Source organism: Diuraphis noxia, unplaced genomic scaffold (assembly GCF_037042655.1).
Source record: "Diuraphis noxia isolate RWA-SAM2 unplaced genomic scaffold, SU_Dnox_SAM2 contig0003, whole genome shotgun sequence".
Lineage (NCBI taxonomy): Eukaryota > Metazoa > Arthropoda > Insecta > Hemiptera > Aphididae > Diuraphis > Diuraphis noxia.
The window spans coordinates 79,103,993-79,130,970 of record NW_028301713.1 but is presented as its reverse complement, the minus strand read 5'-3'; the positions used below and the strand labels follow the sequence as shown (position 1 = coordinate 79,130,970).

Here is a 26,978-nt window from a genome sequence, read left to right as displayed (position 1 = left end):
AAACTTTTATATTATTACTGAAAGGTATATAAAATTGTAATAGTAGGTATATTTATTGTTTTTAAATTAATTTTTAGATTAAAATATAATGAAATATAATTCATGTATTGATGACCATGCATACAATATATTATAGCACTATTAATTAAATTTATATTATTTTATGACATAATATTTATAAACTAATTTTATTAAAACGAGTTAAATACTGACTGCAGCGGCGTAGCCAGGATTTTTTTTCAGGGGGCTAATCAATTTTTTACACAGCGGTGCATTAAATACCTATTAGCACGGCCGAAGCTATAGAAAACTAACAAAATAAAGATGACAATTTAAAATTAGTAAAATACAATTTAAGACTTTTTGAGTGAATATTGTAGACCAATTAAATAATTTTTAAATTTTATTAACATTTCGGGGGGGAGGGGGCTGCAGCCCCCTCAGCCCTCCCCCTGGCTACGCCACTGACTGACTGTCTGCGAATTAATTTTCGGTGATCCAGGTCCCAGGAAATCACTTATCAATGTCTATTATCGTACAAACATTATGTTTGATTGTGTATATAATAGCCAGTATAGACATGAGCTGAGTGCCCGAGTGTATGTATTATAGGAATTATGATGATGCCAATATTATAATAATTATGAATGGCCATCATTACAAATACAATGTTACAATATCACACAGGTACTATTGTACTAATGTACCTAACTAACATATACAACTGACGATTACCCATCTACTCTCTTTTAAATTAAAGAGGAATCTGTAGTATTTAAAAATACAAGAGATAATCTAATATTCTATAGTGGATACAGCGGTATTATAGGTATGAAATCTGATTCTTCATATACATACTTGAATATTTATTTGTAAATACAAATGTAACAACTATACCTTTAATAAAAAAAATAAAAAATTATCCGATTATAACTTTTGATTAAGTATTTATTTAAAATTTAAGTGATGAAAAAATAAGTGGATTTCGTTATAATTTTATACATTCAAACTTGAGTACATATTTCTTCTACCATTTCTTTAAATTGGATACAATGTACATTCTTCTCAGCCAAATTAAGGAGTATATAATCTCCTACCTAAAAATATAAAGTGCATGCATAATTATTAGATTGAAACTATATTTTAAATTTTAATAATATCATGTATTGAATAAGTTACTATAATTTATGATGTGTTAAATTTGAATTCAATGATAAATCATTGTAGATACACAGAAAACGATTTTGAGAGAAACAGAATCAGCGTATATTATTACTATAATGTATTTTATAAATTATTATAATACGATTTCTTATACCAATAGGTATCAATAAATAATTTATTTTACTATTAGTATCATACGATTAGTTGATTTAATATAATTTTTAATGATTTTAACATTTATTTTATTATTAATATTTAAATAATATACTTTTACATATGAATACATATATCATATTATCATGTATATTCATTATTGTTATTCACTGTTGAATAACACCGACTTACCACAGAACGGTGTGAATAGGTTTATGGCGTAAATGTGCAATAAATTGAAATTAAAAATGTTTTGAAAATTTCATTGTGCTTAAAATTTAAAATATTCTAATATACAGATACCTAAAACCTAAGTATGTAAAAGTTACACAAGCATCAATATTTTTAATTTCAAGATTTAGCGAGCGATTCGCAAAACTAAATTTAGAACTCTTTCGATATTAGATTTATCGGAAAAACGTTGCACCAGCTGCTCAAAAGAAATTTTTAAGAATTTTGAAACATTTTTATGTCAGTATTTAGAATGTAATATTGTAATTAACAAATATTTGTGCGATCGTCATTCAAATTGCAGGACACTATTTAACTGCCAAAAATAAATATTCTTTTCGATCGTTGGCCCAACTACTCATTTTCCGGAAAATATAAAATCGTACCTACTCGTATTGATTTTCAGTTTAGTTGTGCAAATTCTTGCAAATGACTTGTAAATTGCAGGTATATAATATATTATATATATATAAAGTTTATTCGTTTTTGAATTATATAACAAAATAATAAAATTGGTTTTGTCGAAACTCGGCTTTGCATAAAAATTGGTAGGAATGATACAATGTAAAATATAAAAATATAAGATAAGGCAAATGGCCCTTGTTGTTGAATCCACAACCTCCATTTTTAATTAATAGGTAATTATTGCACAAATATCAATTATTATTTTATCAAACATTGAAAATGTGAAATCGTTAGTGTTAGTTATTTCGTATGGTATGCCAAATAATATGGATCTTAAAACTGAAAACATTTTTGCTACAATACAAAATAAACGATATAAACGGTTATATCTAAAGTTTAAAAAAACAGACTAATATAGTAATATAGTAAAATATTATACGTACTTGAAATTTACGAACTAACATTGAAATTATTTGTTTCTTATTTGTAAATTTGGACATGTTTATCAATAATGGTGTTTCCAAAACTATTTGAATAATAATAGTGATTCTATAAGTCAATGCAAATACGGATATAATAGCAAGTATTAAAAACCAAATCCATAATAATAAGTATATTTTTTCGTTTAAAACATTTTGAGAGAGAATGCACATAGCATCTATGTTTTGAATAGTACCAGATGATCCATACTTGAAGAAATTACATTTTGTAAGTCGAGGAAAGATATCTTCCATTGGGTTAAAGTATCTAGGATGTTTATAATATCTTAACACTTCAATTCCGTAAGTTAAAAATGATCCACCAAGAAATTTATGAGTAATGTAAATATTGAAACCAATGTTGAATATATTCATTATTTCACACAAAATATAACAAAATGCGTAAGTACTGTGAGTATGAAAGCTCTCAACGAAATATTGTACCTGTAATTAAAAAATCACTGTTTTCTAAACAATAAAATAAAAATAAAGATTAGACAATAGGCATAGGTTGTAAAGCTACATTTTGAAAATGTATTTTACAATATTAACTATTAATTTAATTTGGAATTTAATTATTATCACTTTGTCATGGGCCGTAGTTCCGTACCTAAAGAAGTTATATTCGTATTACATAATTAATATAATGAGTATATTAAAATACATTAGGTAATGCAATTAATATTATTTTTTAATATAATCTGTATATACACTGTTTAAGTCGTTTAAGATCCTTTATGATGAAAATTATGATTGAATTAAAATAATTAATAGGTATATTGTATATTTATGTATACGTAAACAGTGCTTGACTTGGTGGGTGATGTGGAGAGACCGTCTCAACTAATTTTTTGAATACACTATAGCGTACCCCTAACCTAATTAATTTTTGAAGCGGAATTCATGGTACGGGAAGTTATTTAAGCTAATCTATTTTTATAAAATTGCTACTAAGTGTAGTAGAAATTTTTAGATTTTTGGTTACAGTAGGAATTATTTATGAGAATATTGAGAATCCTTGTCATAAATTGTCAGTTCTTAGGTATACAAATTTAACAAGATTGAACTAAGTACAAAATAATTTCAACATTTTCGAGATTTTTATAATTTTGTCAGAAGATTAAAAAATGATTGCAATATTTCCAAAATTTTAAAGTGAATAGAAATTATTTCATTCAACGAAAAATTTATTAAAAATTTAGAGTTACTCGAAAAAAGAAAATCGATTTTTTCAAAAACTTATTTTGCGTAAAAATCTCAGTTCTTCTTTGACGCTTTTAAAAAATATTGAGAATTTTTGTCGAAAATCGAAGTATTTTTACTGTCCTAAAAGGTGATGACAATCATAAAAAAAACACACACACATGTAGAGCAACAAAATAATTTAATATCTGGAACCACTGAATTCTAATGTTGATACGTTGTACTTTAGATTTAAATATATTAATGATAGTTTTCATACCAATCTATCTTGTTTTAAACGTCTTATCTTGATAGGACCCTCACAAAATCCACGCATGCCATTTGTGATCATACGTATTTTTCCTCCTTCCCATATTTTCCATATCCAATGGGGCACATAAAATGTCATAGCTTGGAAGAACAACATAAATGGTACCCATTTATAATATGAATGGGTTCTAATATTTTGTTCGTTATTTTCTATATTAGATATACCGAATTTTGGTTTCATATTATATGTGTATAAATTTGATATCCAGCAATAACTATTTATAGTTTTATGCATTTCTGTTTTTTTTGACGAATTCGTTATGCATTCTATCGGATTCCCTTTAGAAATATAAATACATAATACATTATGAATAATGAAAGTTACCTATATAATATTTATTCGTTCTATATTATTGAACAATTATTTTGGTAATAAAATCATAAAAAAATTTCAATATTCAATTTAATAATTTTAAAATAAGTACTTACCTATTAAATTGATTGATGTAACCAATATACAGAACGTTAATAGAATATTGGTGGTTAGTTTATAGTGACATCGAAATGTATAATCATCGATCACAGGTTTATCATTGCGTACTTTAAAAGATTTTGTTATAATATCGAATGACGATATAGGAATCATAATATCTTCTCTTTAATGTTTCATTTGTTTAGTTTTTTTTATATATTTTTATACAACTTCTGTAAATTTAAAGACATAAATTATTATATATTATCATTAGGTATGGATTAAATATATACGTGACTTATGTGCCAGTTTGCCAGAATATACCTAATATACCTAATATACCTAATATACCTAATATACCTATACCTAACATTATTTATTACCTATTTTGCATATTATTACTTATAAGTAATGGGATGGGTCATTTTTAATTGAGAAACTACTAAATTTATAATCTATACAAATGAGCATAATAACTTATAAGTAAATTAAATGAATGAATATAATATATTATGCGTTGACTTAAATGATTTGAGGTGGGAAACTCAATGGGAATACCCAACAGAATCTCTTACTTTGATGAAAGACGGTTTTTGAACTTTTTTCTATTCATCATTATTTATTTCTTAAATATTAAATTCACAAATAAAAAAAGGGGAGGTGAGGTCGGAGGTTGGAAATTGCTCTGCCTCGCAGTAGGTGTCGACTGTCGAGTGTACTCATAGTCATTTTGTAAGATACCTACATGCAATGTATGTGTTAAATTTAGATTCAATGATAAATAATTGCCAATTCATCACCAAAAGTACCTATTTCACGATAATTTACGGTAGGTTGATTTAAATTACGACAAAGATATTATATTTATTATATTATAAATATTCAATTATCATGATAGAATATAACATTTAAATCATTTGCATTATTGTTTTCGTGATTTTTTTTAAAGTTAAGCTGCTTAGAAAAAAAAGTATGCCTTTGTATGTTGATTTTTTAAATATTTTTTAATAGCTTTAACAACTACTTATGAGGAACGAGAATCTTGCATTAAGTTTTTAAGGTTTTTGACTAAGGCATTAATAAGCAAACCATTTTCCATCGATATTTGAAGAAAAAACTAAAAAAAAGAAAATTTCGAATGGCTATAAATATATCAAAAAGAGACACATGATTAAACAACTAAATAATATATAAAATGGTAATATAATATATATTTGGTGAAAATTTCAAGTATCTAAAGCTAATGTTAAACGTTTTTGAAAAACATTTTGCAATGGTGGTATACTTTTTGGCTTTATATTTTTTGTTAGGTATTAAAAAATTGTTCAGAAGCCAAATGTTTAAATTCTATTTGTATATTATTAAAATTAAGTGATTGAATTCAAAAAAGAAATACTTTAAATCAACCAATTTTGTTTTTATGTTTTAAATTATATTTATTTAATGAATAAAATTGTGGATTAATTACTTATATTATAATATTTATTTAATATTAAACTAATATATAAAAGTGTGATAACGCCGACAATACCAACAAATATTGATTACGAATAAAAGTTTGAACCAACAAATATTCACCCACTCCCTAAAATTTAGTCTAAATATTTTTAGCTACCTAATTATGATTTTATTTTTATCACATAAAGTATTAAAATTTTAAGCATAAATAGGTAGTTCATGTAAATAAGGTTATTACTACACAAATATAGATGTGGATACAACTGTAAAATATAAAATTAAAAAACAAAACTATTATAGTATTAACGTAAAATATTTTAGGTAGTTACCAAATTTTTAAGTTCTTACCAACGATCTGTAAAATTTCTAGAATATATGATTATTTTGTATAAAAAAGAATAAGATACCTACTCATAGATGTACCTAACATGAAACAATAATGTTAGCCATGGACATTTATTGTAATTTTCTTTATAAAGAATAATTATCTATTGTCATGGAGCTAAAAATAATTTTATTTTCTCTATATTTAATCCTGGAAATTGTGAACTCTCCCTATTTTAATGACTTTAAACCATGAAGACTAGAGATAAGGAAGCCAAACTCTACCACAAAAACCGTCCCGTAAAACATCGCAGACTAATTTCTCCACCAGTCTGCGTGGCGGTCAAATGCGAGGCTGGCTTGGAGTAAAATTAACCCGTATTAGATAGGGACATACTAGGAGAAGTATTGGCAACATAGTTCCTTCTCCGGTCCTCGATACCATAGGAAAAAAAAAAAAGATAGGGACATACTCGACTTTATTACCTTTAAAAAATTATAATTAAAAAACTAAAAATGGTATTAAAATTAAAATTTCACCATCGTATTCAGCGCAAATTTATCTTTAAGATTAAATTACAAAAATAATATTAATGTTCTATATTTACGTAATAAATGTACATACAAATAGTAAAAATGGGTAAAAATGTAACAGTAAGGTATTAGGTACATATTACTATATTAGGTATTTATTACAGTTTGGATACTTTCCTGTTTTTCCATTGAATTCCATTTAACAGATTATATTTTTTCTCTTTAGAATTGCCAGTTGAACAACCAGGGGCATTATAATTTCGACTCATTTTTAAATATTTTTATGTAAAACTTAATTTAATTTCATAAGTAACAATTAACATAACACGTAAAAATATCACTACAAATAAGTGCAACTTTTTTATCAATATTTTCTCAATTTGGTGAATCAATCGATATCGTAAATATGAATCTACTACTATAAAATAATAATATGCACCAGTATGTCTATAAATAATTAAAATACTTAACTTAAAATAAAATGTATAACGTAAATACAGAATATTAGTTTTTTTGTAATTTATTTTTAAAGATAAATTTTCGCTGAATACGATGGTGAAATTTTAATTTAAATACCATTTTTAGTTTTTTAATTGTAATTTTTAAAGGTAATAAAGTCAAGTATATCCCTATCTAATACGGGTTAATTATACTCCAAGCCTGCCTCGGATTTGACCGCCACGCAGACTGGTGGAGAAATTAGTCTGCGATGTTTTATAGAACCAATTTTTGTGCAGGCGGCCAGCAGAGTTTGGCCTTCTTATCTCTAGTCTTCATGCTTTAAACTCTCCCTGGGTTTATAAGATAGTTCAATCACAGTATAAAGATTAAAAAATATAAAAATAATTAAAAATATTCTTTATACTGTGGTTCAATATTACCCATAGGGCAATGTATATGATACTATTTAAAAAACGTGCTAAAGAAACCATTGAACCAACTAATAAATTAATTTGTTTAATCTGAATTATCACAAATATCTAGGCTCTAAGGTATTATTATTACTAATTTCAAATTTTTATTTAGAAATTAAACATTTTTTTTTTTATTCTCTCCCCGACCTCCTTCCTGTAATATGAGATTTACAGTTCTTAAGTGGTCAGTAAGGGTAGATAATTTTAGGTAGTTTAGGACCAGAGTTAGGTTATGTGAGGAGAAGGTATATAATATTTAGTGAGTAAGAAACACAGCATAAGATCTACATTGACTGTTATCAAGCATGATAGAGCCGATAGAGGTAGATGATATAGTTACCAAATAATATTATAGTTCCACATTTAAGAAACGAGTGAACTTGAGAGGAAAATAGTTTTTGAATATAATTTCATCTTTAATTAAAATTGTTTTTTTTTTTGGACTGATCCTAATATTTTAAAAGTGCCCCAACAAATTTCTGTAATATGTGCTCTAGATTATAGCAATAAAGATAAACAAAAATCAAGATCCAAAGCAGAATAAAATTACTCACCAAAATTATAAGACAATAGGTTTAATATAGATTATTGTGGCTAAACGGGGTTTAAATTCTGAAGAACATCGTTATTCTGATTTTAGATTCTGAGCGGAGTGATGAATGTATTGATTTTACAATGTTGTGTGTGTTTTTTTTTCATATCTGAATACACGATAAGTTGTCAAAATAATGCTTCAATTTTCAACTTCAGTAGCTTTTCGGTTGGAAAGTGAATCAAATTGGTCCATAGGGGTGGTCAAATTTTTAAATTCCCAATAGTTTTCAAAAGCACCGAGGGAAGAAACAAAAAAAAATCTTAGACTGACAAACCGTCTCCGCTCAGAATCGTTTTTCATATACAATAACATTATATCATTGAATACAGCAGAGCGACATCAATTTACTCGCTTTTTTCTTTTCTTTTAAATATTTATATGCCTAAGCTCTTAAGATTTATCACTTCAGCCAGCAAACCGATTAAAATATATCGAACCATCTATATAGTTTCATAGCATTCGATATTATGAAAAGTTTAGAACGTAATAAGACTATATGTCTATATAACAAATAAAAATAGCTTATACTATTAGATAGACCTTTGAGAAACACTACTTTATACATACGATAAAATGCTTTTGAGACGTTGAGGCGTAAATTAGTCAGTTTAATAATATCACCATCGAATTGTTAATGATGAATTGATGACAAAACATTTTTATAACATAATTAATTAATACCAAGTTGTATGAATTATTGTTGATCGAAACTTGGACGAAAGTCGCGTGTTGCTTAATTTTTATTACTGAGTAATAAATATTAGGTATTTTTTGGCTTATTTTAAGAAAATGATAATAACAAAAAAAAAAAAATCAACTTTAATCTAAGCATAAAAAGGTGTATTTGATAATATATGCACTAAAACATGTAGGATAATGTGGTTTAAAAATAACACGAGTTTCAAATTTTTAATTTAATTAATGCATCACCACATGAGAAAAACAGTAGCTAATTACATTCATAATAACAATTAGATTATATTAATTCAAAACAAGTCAATCCATTTTTTAATAAAATAATTATTGAATTGTATTATAAGATATTTTGAAGTTTTTAGATTGTGAATTAAATTTTGTTTAGGGAATTACAATTACAAACCAACCAATACTAATTAATTTAGTTTGCTAAATTAATCAAGAAGGTACGGCATAATAAATAATGTACACTTAATAAAATACACTCGTACTTGTAAATGTTAAAAAAAAAGGCTTAGGATGGCTTTAGATAGTTCCTCCATAAAATTCCCAGTAAATATGCCTTTTTCAAAACTAAGATAACAGATAACACATTAACATCTTAACACATTATACAATAATATACCAATTTTCAGGTATTTATAATTTATATCTATGTATTAAATATTAAATTATATTAAATTCACATAATTAATACTAAATGGCGAGCTATTGAAACAATAACTATTAATTGTTATTAACCAATACCTCTAATTGTTCTTGATTATAGAGCAGAGACGAAAATTATTTTTAGTAATAATTATTAGCCCAATAGTCTTTAAAATGAATCTTTCATAATTTAATTTAATTTCGCGAGCTTGAACAGATATAAATTATAATTTTATGGTTACACTTATCATATTGCATATTTATATTATAATTTTACGGATAAATTATAATTGGTATCAATGCCTAATGCTTATTAAAATTTAAAATACATGATATTGTCATCATCTATTCAGATTATAATTTATGATTTATTTTTAATAAAAATTAAAAAATTGAAATTATGTTATTGATATTATTAAGATGTAAAAAAATGTATTGAACTATTGAAACAATAGGTATCGTTTATCTGACTATAGTTTATTACTTTTTCAGTTCTTACTGTGACTAAATTAATTTTATTTGTTGTCTGTATACCTATGAACATCAAAAGCACAGAATCATAGGTATATATACACTAAAATTATAGTTTTGTTATAATTGTATTATAAATATATTATTATTGAATTGTTGACTGTTTGAAGGACAGGTCTAAATGTCCTAACGTCTAAACAAGACATTGCGTACTATAAAACGTGAATGTTATATAATATACTGCACTAGGAATATAAAATTGTTATTTGATGCATTTACAAAAAAAAAAGGTCAACAAATAATGTATTATTGATTGGTGATTTTTGTAGGTAATATAACACCCTATTATTATAATTTTGAAAAACAACAAGTGATTATTATCAGTGATATTTTGTCGGTGCATATTATACAGCCTCGTATTAGGGTTTATACGATAGTGCAATAAAATATGATTTCGTGCTCTTCAGCACGTGCTCTCACAAGGTCCAAAAAGGTTGGCTAACATATCATTAAGTTATATACAATACTGGACACACCTAAAAACACAATAATAATAATAATTTTTATTTTAAATAATCAAAACACAATGTTTCATCGAAATAAAATTTATATGATATTATAATAACATTTACTTTGTCTATCTATTGTTGATTCCATAAAGTGATCATTGATCATTGTAGTAACACTAGTAACAGACCTTATCTTATTCTCAATACGTAAATAATCATTCTAATTAATAATATTACACTTTTGCATTGGGTTTTTTATTCATATGACTAGGTTATATTATGGTAGTAAGTTTTTAATCTTTTTTAAATTTGAAATCATACCAATTAAAAATAACATTTTTTATCATTACACTTACATATACTAAAACAAGAATTGCAAGTGAATAAGACAAGTTCCCTTGTTTAATTTTTCATGAAGTTGATTAATGTTTATTGTATGTACGATTAGTTATCAAGTTATGACGTATATTCTGTTATGATAGTTTTTTAGACACTGGTTTTTATTATTCATATGGATTATTCATAATAGCAATTAAACTAGTGACGATCTGCGCTTTGACCTAACCGCCTGCATTTTTAAGACAGCTTTATTTACTATCAGAAATATAGGTAAGATTTTAAAGTTTATTATTATTAAAGGGCTATAATAAATATATGCGTTTTATGAATTTTTAGCGAAAAATGTTCTTTACTTACTAAATACTAATTTTGTGCTCATTATAATTTTTTAAAAAGCATCTATACTATATTATGTTAGGCATATCTAATATCTATTAACGTTTGATATGGACACATAACTCTTGAAAATAAATATTTTTGAATGTATTATCAAATCTAATCACGTTCGTTAAATCGATTTAAATAAATATGAATTATAAAATCAATATAATTTGCAGGAAACAAATCTTAAAACGAAAAGTGATACAGAAACAATATATATCGATATTAAAATTTATATGACTTTAAAATTTAAGTTTATTATTTGGTAAAACCTACTTGGAAATCTGCCATTTTTTTTATCGTAGAGTAAAATAACTATTTTTTTTTTTTAATTTTCATGCTTACCTGTAGAATGTAGTACATAAATATTATTATTTACACTTATCTTTAAATAATTATTCATGATTCAATATTAAGCTTTAGTTATTTTTATCTTTATTTACTAAATTCAGAATACCTAAATTGTTTTTATAGGTACATAACATTTTCATCAAAAGTTTAGACAAATCGTATTATAATTAAAGCTTTAGGTACCTTTATAATTATGAAATAGTTATTTTAAACATATATTAATACCTCTATTTATTATTCTCGAAGCTTGAACTATATATTTATTCATTAAAACATCATACACACACTGAGCGAGTTATGCGCTCGAGTACTCTTCTTGCTTTGCTCACTTTTGCTTGCTATTAATAATAGATGGAAATACTCCATATATACTCAATACAAGTAAGTATTCTGAGCGAAGGTCGATTTGCTCAAAATTAATTAAAATTTGTTACGTGCCTTGTTTCATACATTTTTATTAATGGTTTTTACAGTTTTTTTAATATCTATATTAATATGTTCTGATATATTATGTTTTGATTATTATTAACTGTAACATATTTTAATAGAAATAAATTTACTCTTAAATTTTATTCCATAAATTAAAATTAGTTGATAAATTTAAATTTTTTTAAATGTTTTAATTTAAATTAATTTAGAAACAGGAAAATATGGTGACATTCAAGAACTATTTACGAGTAGTAAAACAAAAAAACTGGGAAGAAAGATTATATTCAATTATTTTAGCGATGTTTATGCTCATATTTTATTGTCTGAAGTCATATACTCGATTTTCACACGAATCGGGTATGTTCTAAAATGTATAATACAATAAAAGTATATATGCGTACTAAATTACTAATATGAATATAGAATAAAAATGAAAATTAATTAATTGTTATTTTCAGATATTAAACACACGGGACGTGTCTTATTATCAAGTATCAATAATACAAAAAATGAAAAATCGTTTTTTGAAGAGCTTTTTATTTTTGAGGAACGCACTTTTACCATATTATGTACTTCCGTTGTTGCTTTATACTTATTTTTGTTTTTGGGAGTAGTATGCAATCGTTATTTGGTACCATGCATTCATATAATTTCTCACAGTAAGTAAATACCTATAATCAAAATTTGTATACTATAGGAGTATAGAATATAAAATATCATTAATTATTAAATTTTTTTTCAATAAAAAAGTATGGATACATTTTATTTTAAGTTAAAAAAATTCGTCTTCATAATATAATATTACACATTTCTATAAATAAATTATTGCATGAGAATTAGTCCTACTTCATAATATTATTTATATTTGTTGTTGCTAAATCATTGCAGTAAAAACCGAAATGTTTTTTCAATATTAATTCTGAACAATAATGCAATAAATAAAATCAGTAGTAGTTTGTAGGTACCTACTACCTACTGCTGTTGTTTGATTGTATATAACAAAACATGTAGGTATTAATTAATTTAGACTTTGAATATATAAAACAATTAATAGATCACTCAGTAGGTACCCTATGTTTGTTATATTGCATAACTGATAACAATAGCTTTTTAAACTTATTTTTCAACTTAAACAACGATAGAAGTTAATAGTCACTGAATAACCATGATAATTTATTTATACATTTAAGCAATAATTAAATTTTAAAAATAGATTAAATATTTACTATATTGTAATACTTATTAAGCTATTGTATTTAAAGCTATTATAGTAATCTATTATAGTTAATTCTTTGTATTAAATCACGTGAACGTGTTTATGATATTATATTTACTTAAATAAATAAGAAAAACGTTAGGTACTCATAAGTTCTAACAACATAGTTTTTCTAAACAATACATTTTTTAAGTTGTCTATTTATTTAAATAATTATAATGATTAACTGTTTAAAATTTTGCTGTCTTGTTATAGATACCTTTTATTATAAAATAAAATAAGTTTATGAAAAATAATATGTATTTTTGATAAAAATCATAATATAAGAAATAAGATACTACAAATGTAAAATACTTAAATACCATAGTCTAGTATAGTTATCAATAACAACATATCATAAAAAATTATATCTTGAATCTTCACCTAACGTAAAAATGCATAAATTTTAGAAATATGTTCACAAACATTTACACTTCTGCGAGATTAATTGATTGATCATTCGTTCCCACATTCATCAAACAGAATTAATCAATAATAAAAAATGACATTAACGTTTTTTACAATAGTTAATCAATAATCATTATTTGAAGTTTACAATTTAGACAGTTCAGACAGTATTTTTATTTCATATTAATTAATCTAATGTCAGTTAATAGTTTTATTTATGGTTAGAACTTTAGAAGAACAAACTGTGGGTACGAATAATTAATACTAGTTTTGGCTTTATATTACATAATAGATTGGATTTTAAAGCAAAAAGAACATTTTTTTCCTTCTAAAGAGTAACTTTGCTGTTAGTACCTATGTTACAAACGTATAATATGTACCTCAATATTGAGTAGGTCGCTGTAATAAATGTATGCAATTTAAATTCATTGACAAACCATTGCACATTTGCACAACACGAAAACAATTCTAATTGGAGTTAATATTTTAGCATCTATGTTTAAATATATTTCAAAGGGAGTATATATCTATAAAGAAATTACTATAAGAATCTAGTAAATTACTATAATACACGAATAAGATAGGTTGAAATATTTTTTTTCTAAAAACACCATATATATTTTAATTTGTTTTATATTTATAGGTATCATATTACATAATAATTGTTGTTAATTTATAGATGAATACCAGTGTATCATAATGGTTTAAATAGATTCGTGGCATTAATAGCTTAAAATTGATATAAATATTTCAAGTGTCATTGGCTTTTAGTTTTTTTAACTGATCTTGATTTTTTTTTAAACACTGTTGTAGTTTTGTTGTTACATTTTTTTGGTAAATCAAATATAAAATATATTACAACCATAGGCGTGCGCACGAGGGGGGCAGGGTGGGCAGCTACCCCTCCTGCGACTACTTTTTTTCTCCCAAATATAGTTTTAAAAAAAACATTATAATATAATTTTATATAACAATGAGTCAATGAATAATATATTGTAAATATTGAGTATACGGTGCACGATAATTTTGGGTTGTCAAAGGTTTAACTTTGTTCAAGCCACAAGCGATACCGCGTTGATAATGTGTGTTAATAGATACGCGGCAATAATACTAATAACCAAAATAATATTCAATTATATATTATATATTATACATATAGTATATATAAATATAATGTACTGTATATTATAATACTACTGTGTATAATATATACATTCTTCCCCCCCCCACCCTGTCAGCAAGGTCTGCGCACGTCTATGATTACAACTAAATAAATTTAAGTTAAATCAGATAGGATATAATATAGGTATGAAATTCGTTTAACAATTCTTTGTTATAATTGTTATATAAATAATTACCGTAAAATAGCTATTATTATTGGACTATGATGGTGATCAATAAAATTGCTTCCTAAATTTTTACATCGTCATTATTGTATTGTCATCAATTACCAACCAACACAGTTATATAATAAACACATACGCACATGCATGCACGTCATCTTTACTATAAGATGAGACGATGTAATTTAATTATTACGTAACCATCATATTAATATTTGACTTTTAAATAACTATTTTATTTAAAATTTAATAACCCAAAGGAGATTAATATTATATAAATGTTTTTGTACGAGTGACAAATATATGGAATTTTAAATTAAAAAAATAGGCTTTTATCAACAATGAAAATAATAAGATCTATAGAAAATGTTAGAATTCCGTGTGCTTTATATTTCTTTAATTTTCTTTTATTATCTTTTTCTAAATGTACATATTATTAAAAAAAAATCTATTACCTACTTTTTAAAACAATGTTAGTCTTTAGTAATGTTCAAAGTTAAATAATTACCCTTAATACATTATTTAGATATAATAGAGTTCATTGTTCATATATCTTGTATTATTTTTCAATAATTTTTAAGGGATGAAATTGAGTCAAGATGTTGCTGGAGCGTCTGTAATGGCTGCAGCAGTGGCATGTCCTGAACTATTCGTCAATATACTAGCTACATTCTTTACAGAGGGTGATGTCGGAATTGGCACTGTAGTCGGCACTGGCTTATTTAATATACTATTAGTTCCTGGACTTTGTATACTTATGGCTGATCAAAAGGTATTAGTTTTTTAAAGTATAGTATATACTCTATGGTCCATGAATAACTATAATTTATGAATTTTGATACTTCTATATACGATAAATATTAATATATAGGAACGAATAAGTATAATGCACTATAAGTATGGTAAAATAGATACAAATTAGAATTAACGATAGAACAAGATCATTAGCTAGTGTTAACTGTTAAAAAAATACAATGAAAATGTTTATAGGTCATACACCTGGAAAGCTGGCCCATCACTCGTGATATATCGATGTATCTTTTAACTATATCATTATTAGTTTGGTCATTGGCTGATAACAAGGTGTATGCTTACGAAGCGTTGATATTAATTATAGTTTACATGGTATACCTATTAAGTAAGTAATCTATTTTTCTTATATTCATGGCTGTCAATAATTCCCAACAGTTCTCTCTTACAGCTCATATCTTGAAAAAATATTTAAATATATTTCTCAACAAGAGAACAAAGTTTTCGAAGGGTGCAGTGAAAGTCAGCCGATTCTTCCCCTAAATGGTAAATTGGCATGCGAAGTTTGTATGTGGATGAACAGACAAACAGTAATGTTATGTGAATTAATATAAATATAGATAAATATATATGCATATTAACAATCTTTAGGAGTTGCAGCAAATGGATTTATAGTGCAAGATAATATTATTTTGCCCAAATGGAAGGACAGACTTCGTGAACAACTATTAAATATCAAAGAAATACTAGTATGGCCTATCGTTTTAATCTTAAAAGTGACTGTTCCAAGTTGCAATAGTCAAGATAGAGTTTTTTGGGTACCAATTACCATGTTTATGTGTATATTTTGGATTGGATGTGGATCGTTTATCATTGTAGAATTGATTACAATTATAGGTAAGCATTTTAGAAAGAAATCATTGTAAAGATTAAAAGATATATACTAATATAATATAGTGTTTGGAAGGGACGTGTTCAAAAAACTGGTTCTATTGATTTCGTTCAACTTTCAAGAACCTAATCGAGAACGTAGTTCCTTTTTCGTTTGAAGGAACATTATTGAATTTCGTCCATTTTTTGGCAGAACATAAGTGATTTTATTTGTTCCCTTTTTTGTTTATAATATATTCTTAAATATAGCGAAAATAAATATATATATTTTTTAGAAATATTAAATATTAAAATATGTAATCAATATAATAAGCTATATTATATGCCAATATACGATAATATTGAAAATGTTTATAAAAATGTCGAGACAGCCACATTGGTCTTATCTGTCTTCGATTGTATGAAATAAATAAATTCAAAATTTTAAAAACAAAACAACTACCTAATTAAAAAATTATTACTAAAATTATATTAATACAATTTGAAAAAAAAAATATCAAGGAACAAAAATTTTTCTTTATTTAGGAACGAGGAAATGAACTAGTTCCTTTCTTTAAGCTAGGAATGATAAACGATTTAGTTTTTTTTTTTTTTAACAAAATGAATGTGAATATGAACCAATTATTTTTTTAAAGGAGCTTTCCAAGCACTGTAAATATATTATTATATACTATTAAATTATTAAAAGAGTTATTTATAGGTATAATGTATATTAGAACTTCTCTTGAAATGTTATTTATTTATTAAAATATTAACCTAAATGCAATAGGTAGGTAGGTACTTAGATGATACTAATTTTTAATACAAACAATTTAAATAGTAAGAATAAAAGAAGAAATATATTTGTAGGCAGTTGAAAATATTAGAGTCTATATTACATGGACATAAACAAGCGGCGATTAGACAATACACAACTTTTCTGCATGTTTTTAGAATCAAAAACCACACGATTTTGGTTTGAAGTACTATACATCACAATATTGTGTTATTTCGAAATTCATTTGTTCTAAAAATAAAATTTAATTCAATCACCAGAATTCATTTTACCTCCTTTTCAGCGCCATGATTACATAAATAACACAAAAATTAAAAATTCTAAAAAAAAATATATTATTAATTAATTAAATAAGGGTTTTCCGTTATATTTTTACAAAGTTCTTCCAATTAATTGAACAAATTTATTTGTAGTTTAAATCTATTCTGTGGTTTAAATAACTAATTTTCTACTTTTAAAAACATATTGAGTTACTGCCTAGCAATATTTAAGGTTTTTAAAATATCAATAACTGAGAATTATGATTTTTTCAACTCTTTTACAATCCTTTCTACTATTACAAATTTAATTATCATAGAAACAAATTAATCTTGAAAGGGTCTGAATCTACTATTATCGGTACAATATATTTTATCATAATATATTGTATAATATATACATTTGATTTGAAAGTAACGAAAGCCATGGCGATTAAAATGAAGATAATTAGTTTTTTTTTCAGAAATGTCACATCATTATAACTATAATTATGCATTAAATTTAATAATTAATTTGAATTAGGTTTGAATAGGTGCTCGGCAACATTATAGAGTTACACTAGTAAAAAATTACAACAATCAACAAACAATAATTATATATATAACAACAACAATAATTTTATAAATAATATTAACTATACATAAATTATTAGTATAATGAATATTGGAATCGTTTTTAGGAAATGAATTCTCAATTCCTGATTCAGTTATGGGAATTACACTATTAGCAATTGGTATGAGTGTGCCCGAAATGGTGTCTAGTATAGCAGTTGCAAGACAAGGTTTAATAAATTTAAAACTATAAAATAAAAATAGTAAAAAATAAATGTTTTATTTTAATCCTAGGACAAGGTACTATGGCTTTATGTACCGCACTGAGTTCATCAACATTTGATGTTTTAATTTGTTTGGGTGTTCCGTGGTTTATAAAAGCTATGTGGTTCCATAAAGAAAACTCAAGTGCATCCATAAATATTCACTCGAAAAGTCTCGATGACAGTGCGATAGCTGTAATGTTAAGTACAATTGGTTTTATGCTACTTATGTGTGCCAAATCATTTGTATTAACTAAAAGGGTATGTATAGCTTTTATTTGTACTTATGATTTATATTAAAATAACTTCAAGTACGTTAAAAAGTGAAACCCGATGCTTGTATTTTGCGGGTCAGGCATGGAATTCCTCTTATTTAAAAAATATTTATTCGTACCTTTTCGAACTATATCACAACAATACATCAATATAATATCAAATATTTAAATATTCTGGTACGCACTTTTTTTTTACTCTTTTAAAAGTCCATTTAATTTTTTTTTCAAATCAAGCACTGGTAGAACAGCATTGCGTTTAGATGTCACACCCTAACAGTCAGAACCAATAGTTGAAGCAATACGGTGCAAGGAAAACGTAACTTAATAAAAATTTAATAGATATTCTAAATGTTTCTTAGAAATTGTAGTATCAAATTATCCAATCGAAGCATAGACTAAAAAAATGTTAACTAGGTATTATAGTTATATGTATAATTAAAATATTATATGATTAATTAAAGAACATTTTTTTTATTACCTGTTTAAATAATCTAAATATGTAATTAGTATGTCTTATCCAAAAATAAATAATCTTTTAAAGGATAAATACAATTTCATTTAAATAACCATGTTGATAAAAAAAATTATAGCAAAAATACTATTGAATAATTGTATTTTTTAAACTCATTGTCTGGTGAAATGGACTCATCTTGATTCTTGGCTCAAATTGATTTCTGGGACGTTTTACTCGCCAGATTAGATGAACTTTTCGCTTTATCACCAGATATTAATCGCGTAACTAACTAAACAAATCTTTTTTATCTTGTCTTATACCTACGCCTTATTTGAGGAAAATCACTTTTAAATTAATTAAAGGGTTAGTAGTATAGGTCGTAGACCGTAGTTACATAATTACTACTGTTGCTAATTAAATTGTATCTAGATAGTATATAGACACAACAACTTTAACTTATAGGAATATCATTTAAAACATTCATGGAATTTTCTTTTGGAATGATTCAAATTGTATTGGAATTTATATTATAATATTATCTTAATATTTAATAAATAAATACTTGTCTGATGATTTAATTATAGTTTTTTTCATTTATAGTCAGGTGGATTTATTGTTTTCATATGGTTATTCATTTGTTCAGCCATGGTGTACAATGAGTATGCAACAAAATGAGAACAATTCGTGTAGCTTAATTGCTCAATCATTTCGGGTGAGTTGATGAACGAAGATTTGTAAATGGCTAATGCCATCGTTGAAATGATCACGGAATATCGATTTAGGTTCCGAAGACTGAAATATCAGGATCTTTGATTATACGTCAAAAGAATAGACACGTCTTATCTTTTAAAATCACTTAAGACAATATTAATGTTTGGTATAGATAGGTACCTAGCATAAGATTGTTTACGTTATTAAATAATATATATATATAATAATGTGCTGTGATTAGACATATTTTGTAAATTATTTAAAATTGGAAATAAGTTTTAATTTAACTCATAATAATTAAATACAAGAGGTCACCTATGTATTAAATATTTAAGTTAAATTATACCTAACATTTTAACCTCTCTCTTAAGGATATCCATGTATAGTTAATTATAGATTTAAAATTAAGTAATTAGACCAGATTGTATTAACCATCAATCCATCATTGAATATGCGACATTTACAATACATTTTTTTGTATATTTTAAATTAATTTTATACAATATAAAAATTAATGATACTATCAATTGACCTTCACTCTAATGAAAACACCTATATGAATGTTAATCTTAATATCTGTATAATGCGTTCTATTTTTCCTCTTCCCACCCAATTATGTCTTTAATATTTGATAATCCATTGGATACTCATAGAATAATTTGTAAATGTTAGTCATAAGAAATAAGAATAACTAATGTCATTAATCATTATCAAATATTATTTATTAATAGATAATAAACTATAATGTTTATTTAGTTACACCTATATTTTATTATTCTATTATTTTATTATTATAAGTTTTCAAGTTTGTTAGTTAATAGAAACCATAATATGTGTTTTTTATATTTCTATGTTACCTACTTATTTATATTCAATTACAATAAATTATTTAAAATGAACGATTATATTATTAGACGAGCAAACATTCTAACTATTTATTTAATACCTACTGAATTGTAGCCTGTAGGACTTATAACATATTTTTAATAATTTTCTTTTATAATACCTCATTGTTTTCAAATTGTTATAGTCATAGGTAGAATATCTTACCACTTTAGAATTTGTATGTATGTGGTCTTTAATGACGAAATTACGGCCATTGCAGGATAAACTTTTTTTAACTTCACAGATAAGAAACCATTTAATTTTATTACATAATACAATATAAAATGGCAGCATTTGGTTTTCACATTTTTTTTATAATAATGAACCATCAAATAAGTCTAAAATGATTATAGGCTACACTTACTCATCGACAAGATATTTTTTTTTATCAAGATTTAAAACCGTTATCGAAATTCGAAATTTTTCATTTTTAATTGAAAAAATTTTGATACCGATTACCGGTTTTAAACCATAAGTTCTATCGTTAGCAATAATCTATTACCATAGACATAATATATGTTTATACCCAGTGGCGTACCCAGGATTTTCGAATGGGGGGGGGGGGGGGCTAAATCTATATCGGTATTCGGTACCATAATAAACACAACGTTTATGCTTTGCTTATACTAGGTCATTGTTACTAAAGATAATACGTTATATTCAATACCGTTTTTTAGAAATATCATGGTTTGTACTTTGTCTTTTTTAATATAAAATGTATTCCAAAACACGGTCAATGGGAGGGGCTGAAGCCCCCTAAGCCCCCCCTGGGTACGCCACTGTTTATACCTATTACTGATGTCTGATACTATATTAAACATTACTTACCGATTATGCGATAACCACTTCAAAAATATGCCGGTAACCGTTAACTGATTGAATATCGGTTTACTAAAAAAAAAGATATTATACCAATATTAGTATAATTACAGAATGGGTTTAAGAGGTTATTAATTATTAAACTGTTATAGTAGCTACGAGCTTATCATTATTATATGTTTTTAAAATAAATTAAACATTTTATAATTATAATTCATAAGTAAAGGTAGTCAGTACTCGGTATTTATAAATATCGGTAATCGGTTAAAACATATTATGTTAACTGAAAAATCTTCACGGTAACCGATAACCGATAACCGGGAGTAAAAATAGATTAAAATAACGATAAACGATTTCCAAAAATTCTAGGAAATGACCGATTTCAAGCTTTAGTTTTTAGGGTCTTATAACTCTCTTGGTCTCGTAAAAAGAGCTATTTGAGTATTTAAATTTTACTTTACTCGTAAATTTTTGAGAAATTGTTACTAAAATCATTATTAATACTTATAGAATTTTCAATTAAAATTAAATATCTCAGAATGCATATCCAATTTAGTGTTACTTCTAACTTAAAATGTTTATTAATTGTAACATATAAATAATCAATATAGATAATTTAATGTATTTTCAAATTTACTTACGTATAGGTATGGTATTGTAATGACGACTACCAGTTACCACTTGGTACTTATAAATTAAATTTGGACAAAAAAATGGTACCTATATACTTAATGATAAAATTTGCCCCAGTCATTATAAAACCAGGAAATTTGTAGTGCTAAACATTTCCTACATTTAATTAAAATATAAATATTTGTATAGAATAAGAGAGTGTAATAAATTGCATTTGAAACGTTTTATTTAGTGGTATATTAATTTATTATGGTCTAAATAAGGTTAATTAATTTAGATAGTCATTTTCGTCTCATATATGAGATATCATATTATCAGACTTAATATATTAAGTCTGATAATATGATATGTGATATCCTCAATAAAATAAGTAAGTAAATAAGTTATATCAAATATTAGAGGAACCTGATTAAAACAAAAAGGAGTGATGATCAATAGATCTCGAATCTAGTCGATACATTCAGGTGAACAAAATTTTAAATTCTCAGTAATTTTCATGAGCGCCTGGAAAAGCAGAAATAAAAATAAAGATAAAACGAAAATATTTCGACAAAATCGATTTTGGTTTTTAGTTACACTGTAACACTAAAAAAAAATTTGCATTGATTAGACATATTTGGTTCGTCTTGGTCTATTATACAAAATTAAACCATAGACGTATTCGCATTCAACACAGAGTAAATTTATTTACCATGGGAAATTGATTTTTTATAATTTTTTTCAACACTATATAGTTAGTTATCAGTATTATCACTATAGATGCAATGAATCTAAGAAACCAATCAAATCAAGTTTTAATAAATTAGTTAGACTTATTATTGACACAGATAATATATTTATATATATTATATTATATTTAATATTCTATGTTTAGTAGTCCAGTACTCTGTAGCACAACATATTTTATTATTTTAGATTTTGAGTGAAGGGTTGAATGTATCTTATTATGATGATGTTATTCCCAAAATGTGTGTACATTTTATTTAAATTTTATTTTTTTGTCGATCTTTATAGTTAGATTCCGTACGTCCAATGGGTATCAGAAGAGATTTATATATTAGTAATTTAGTTTTTAGAGTTGAGAATTTATTTTTTGAGATTAATATTTTGAAAGGACGGGAACGAGTATTAAATAAAAAATAAATAATAAAAACTACCTATTCGATTTGTTGTTTTGATATTATAAACTACAAAGCTACCGTGCTTATTTTATTTAAATAAATTATATATGTAAATTAATATAATATTATGACTAGTATATAGGTATTACGTTATATACGTCTTAAATGCTATAGTTTCTTAAGCTAAAAATATGTATAGAACTATTGGATTATTTATAATAGAAAAATTAAACTTATAATAATAAATACCAATTTATTAATAAACAATTTATTATGAAATGGATGTAGAATAATATGATTAAAAAAAAAAAGATAGTTTCGTAACTATGCGTGTTGCAAATCGTTTACAAAAGTTGTAACTAGTACAAGTAGGTATGTGGTTTTTTTTGTTTGTGACTATATAGGCATATTTCCAATTTTCTGATGTATCTAATAGAAAAAAAAGTTAATATTCATAAATTAAATAATACGGAAGTCTTGTGATAAATAAATCGTTAATCAGTAACAATTTAAAAAGAAATAAACGAAAATGAATAATCATCGAGTATAATCTATGTTCATAATATTGTTGAGTTTATGCTGCTACCACAAATAATACTTTGTCAATGATATTGATTGATGGGCGCATGAGATAAACCCTGGAGACCTGGAATTTAATAACCAAAACTTAATAATTATAGAATTATTTACAATGAATCAATTAAATTTTTTTTCATAAAAAACCTTGTGTATATTTTTAAATAATTTATAATTACTGGTTAATAAATGTATGTTCAAAATCGAATAAATATCTGATCTATTACAGAAATATAGAAGTATATCATCATGATAGTTGGTAAGATTGGTATTGTCGTTAAAGACAAGTTGCTCATAATAACATAACATGTTAAGCATAAATAAAACAATACATTATACACTATACAATGATATGATGTGAATGACCGGTTACCTATTTTATTTTATAATAATATCAAATAAACTTTCTTGATCATTGTAAGGATGAGGATGATATTTGAACTTTAAGATAAAATGATATACCTACAACAATCTTGAAATCTTCATAATTATTAATCTTCATAACGTAAAACATGTAGTGTTGTGCCTTGTGCGTCAGTATGATGTTTTATGAAAGAAATATTTATTTTCAGCGAAACCAACTTAAAAATACACTAATACAACAAAAACTAAAATTTAATTCAATAAAGCTAACGATTAAAATAATCCTATGTGATTATTTTGGTATTATTTATTATTGATATTATTTCCAAATAAATATCTAGTTATGTTAGGCGCCTCCTACCTAGCTAGCTATTAATGTTGAATCTAGGATATTGGATAATATTATGTATAACATTATAAAGAAATATATTTATATAATGTGGATTACATTACTACACGCATATACTTTGTGTACTCTAAACAATTAGTTATGTCATTATCCTTGATATTTTTGAAGTGAAAATGACTGAGACCTAATAACTGAGTGTATAGCAGTTACTATCGTTATAAGTATACGGAGACTTTTTTGGCATTATAAATAAAATATGCAGAATTTGCATATTATTTTTTATTATACTTACCTAGGTATATTAAGATAAAATAATAAACCTATAAAATTACGCTTGCTTTGACGTTACAATTTTTATCTTTCATCATTTATTATTTATGTTCACAGTCTATTTTAATGTTTAATTACCTATCTTATGCATCTTTGGAAGAATACATTAAAATAAATAATATAATATTAAACATATGATAAAATATAATAATTCTATTTAATCATAAAACTTTATAAGTAAGATAATGCAATTAAATAACAATCAACGTTTACGAACAAAAAATATTTATTTAACAAATTATTATTTGGAACATATACCACATATACCATTATATATTATGTAATAATAAATTATTATTAATATTTAAAATCTATTTAAAAATGTATTTTCAACTTTTGGTTAGTCAATTTCAGTTATATGCCACCAAGCCTCCATAAAAACGCAAATCAACAATTACTTGTTTTAAACATTTATCTTTATTTCTTAATTCATTAAATGCGTACAAGATATTCCTCACAGCACTTTACACATATCTATGATTTCTCAATTTTTCTTACAGAGGAAAAATATTCTTGTCAATAACTATGCCAATTTATACTATTTTTCTTTTTATTTACATTTTGAGAAGATAATTATGAGCCCCATTGAACACCTTGGCGGACCCATAAAAGTAATAAATAAGCCAAGTTTAAATTATTTTCTAATTTAATTTGATACTTATTTAATGAAAAAATCGTTCTGTGACATCCTTCTTATTACCTATTGTGGCTAGCTGCGATTAGTTTGTTTAAACGAATATCTTATCACATCGCATTTAATCGGTTTGAATATAAGATAAATAGATTAAAACAGTAAAATATAAAATAACATAAATAGACACCTTTAAATTTATACATCCTAAAACATCAGTTAATATAGGTTATCAGGAGATCAGACTGATCATTATAGTGACAATAGTAGTATAATCTTAGTAAAATAAAAGTTTTCGTTATAGACCTAGGCTATATTACATTATTTCGTGGATTGAGAACACTGATCAGGTATCCTGGAAACGTTCATAAAATCTTATTGTTCGGAGACATTAATATTCTGATCATTGTCTATTGCCATATTGTTAGTAAAAAAACAAAACGTTTTTTTTCAAGCGATGTTTTTCTATAAAACAGCAATCTTCGTTGGATATTGTGAAACATAATTTATAGATAATGTCACGACTGTTAACTAATGAAAACATATGAGAAAATCGTTATTATTTCCGAATTTTGAAACGATTGTCGATTTAATTTTACTATGTCAGGAGAAAAACTCTTGAAATATATTATTATATTTATACATATATTCATATGTCATGAGTTCCAAAGATTTGTGTGAGGTTATTCATATCGCGTATTTGTTTAAGTCGTATAAAGATTAACTAAACAAATAAATATGAATAAAAAAAAGTTACCTTTAAATTTTAATAATATTTAAGTGAGCATCATTGCAATACGTTTTTTTATGTGATAAAACAAAATTCATATTAGGTAACTCTTTTTTTGATAGTTTAAGAAGTAATCTTCATAATTATGTGTACAAAAATAGATAATATTTTAATCATTATCAACTGCTAAAACAAAGTTGTTTTATTTTTCTATATCAAAATTAAAGATTTTTTTTATATTTTTATATGCAATCTACAATCTTTACCACTTTGGCACAACAAGTAGATGTGAAGCAGATTAGTTATATACAAATTATTTTAAAAAATATATCATATCCTTAACAATACATTTATACATAAAACGTTAATACGTTACATTTTTGACGAAAGCAAAAATCAAAGATGAATAGTTTATATATTAAGTTTTTAATATTTCCCGTAAAAATGCATTACCTATAATACTTCTTTTTTATTTTAAAAATAATATATACAATCTGCACAATAAGCATATATGCTAAGAGCTATAAATAACATTATTAGATGAGATAAGAAGCCACCCACTAGTGAGTCCGACTCAGAGGCCCGGGGCAAAAACTCTTTTA

The 26,978-nt window shown here is 25.1% G+C and overlaps 2 protein-coding genes across 3 annotated transcripts; one reads left to right on the top strand and one right to left on the bottom strand.

The window, feature by feature from the left end:
- Positions 1–978: 978 nt before the first annotated feature.
- LOC107163306 (innexin inx3-like) lies at positions 979–22,462 on the bottom strand. The gene is made up of 6 exons (XM_015510667.2): positions 22,285–22,462; positions 21,653–21,715; positions 4,374–4,589; positions 3,895–4,223; positions 2,397–2,876; positions 979–1,097 (listed from the first exon to the last, which is right to left on the bottom strand). Exons 3-6 carry the CDS (start codon positions 4,528–4,530, stop codon positions 1,005–1,007), a joined length of 1,059 nt encoding a protein of 352 aa, XP_015366153.2. The 5' UTR covers positions 4,531–4,589; positions 21,653–21,715; positions 22,285–22,462; the 3' UTR covers positions 979–1,004.
- Positions 10,954–20,742, top strand: LOC107163294 (sodium/potassium/calcium exchanger 5-like). 2 transcript variants are annotated; one of them, XM_015510645.2, is made up of 10 exons: positions 10,954–11,114; positions 12,215–12,362; positions 12,464–12,664; positions 15,593–15,783; positions 16,002–16,149; positions 16,200–16,307; positions 16,413–16,658; positions 18,365–18,466; positions 18,531–18,760; positions 19,829–20,741. In XM_015510645.2, the coding sequence occupies exons 2-10, from the start codon at positions 12,227–12,229 to the stop codon at positions 19,901–19,903; spliced, it is 1,437 nt and encodes a 478-aa protein (XP_015366131.1). In that variant the 5' UTR covers positions 10,954–11,114; positions 12,215–12,226; the 3' UTR covers positions 19,904–20,741. The 2 variants fall into 2 exon arrangements, with proteins under 2 accessions (XP_015366131.1, XP_015366130.1); XM_015510644.2 differs by lacking the exon at positions 10,954–11,114 and adding an exon at positions 11,737–11,957 and having other exon boundaries at positions 19,829–20,742.
- Positions 22,463–26,978: the final 4,516 nt, after the last annotated feature.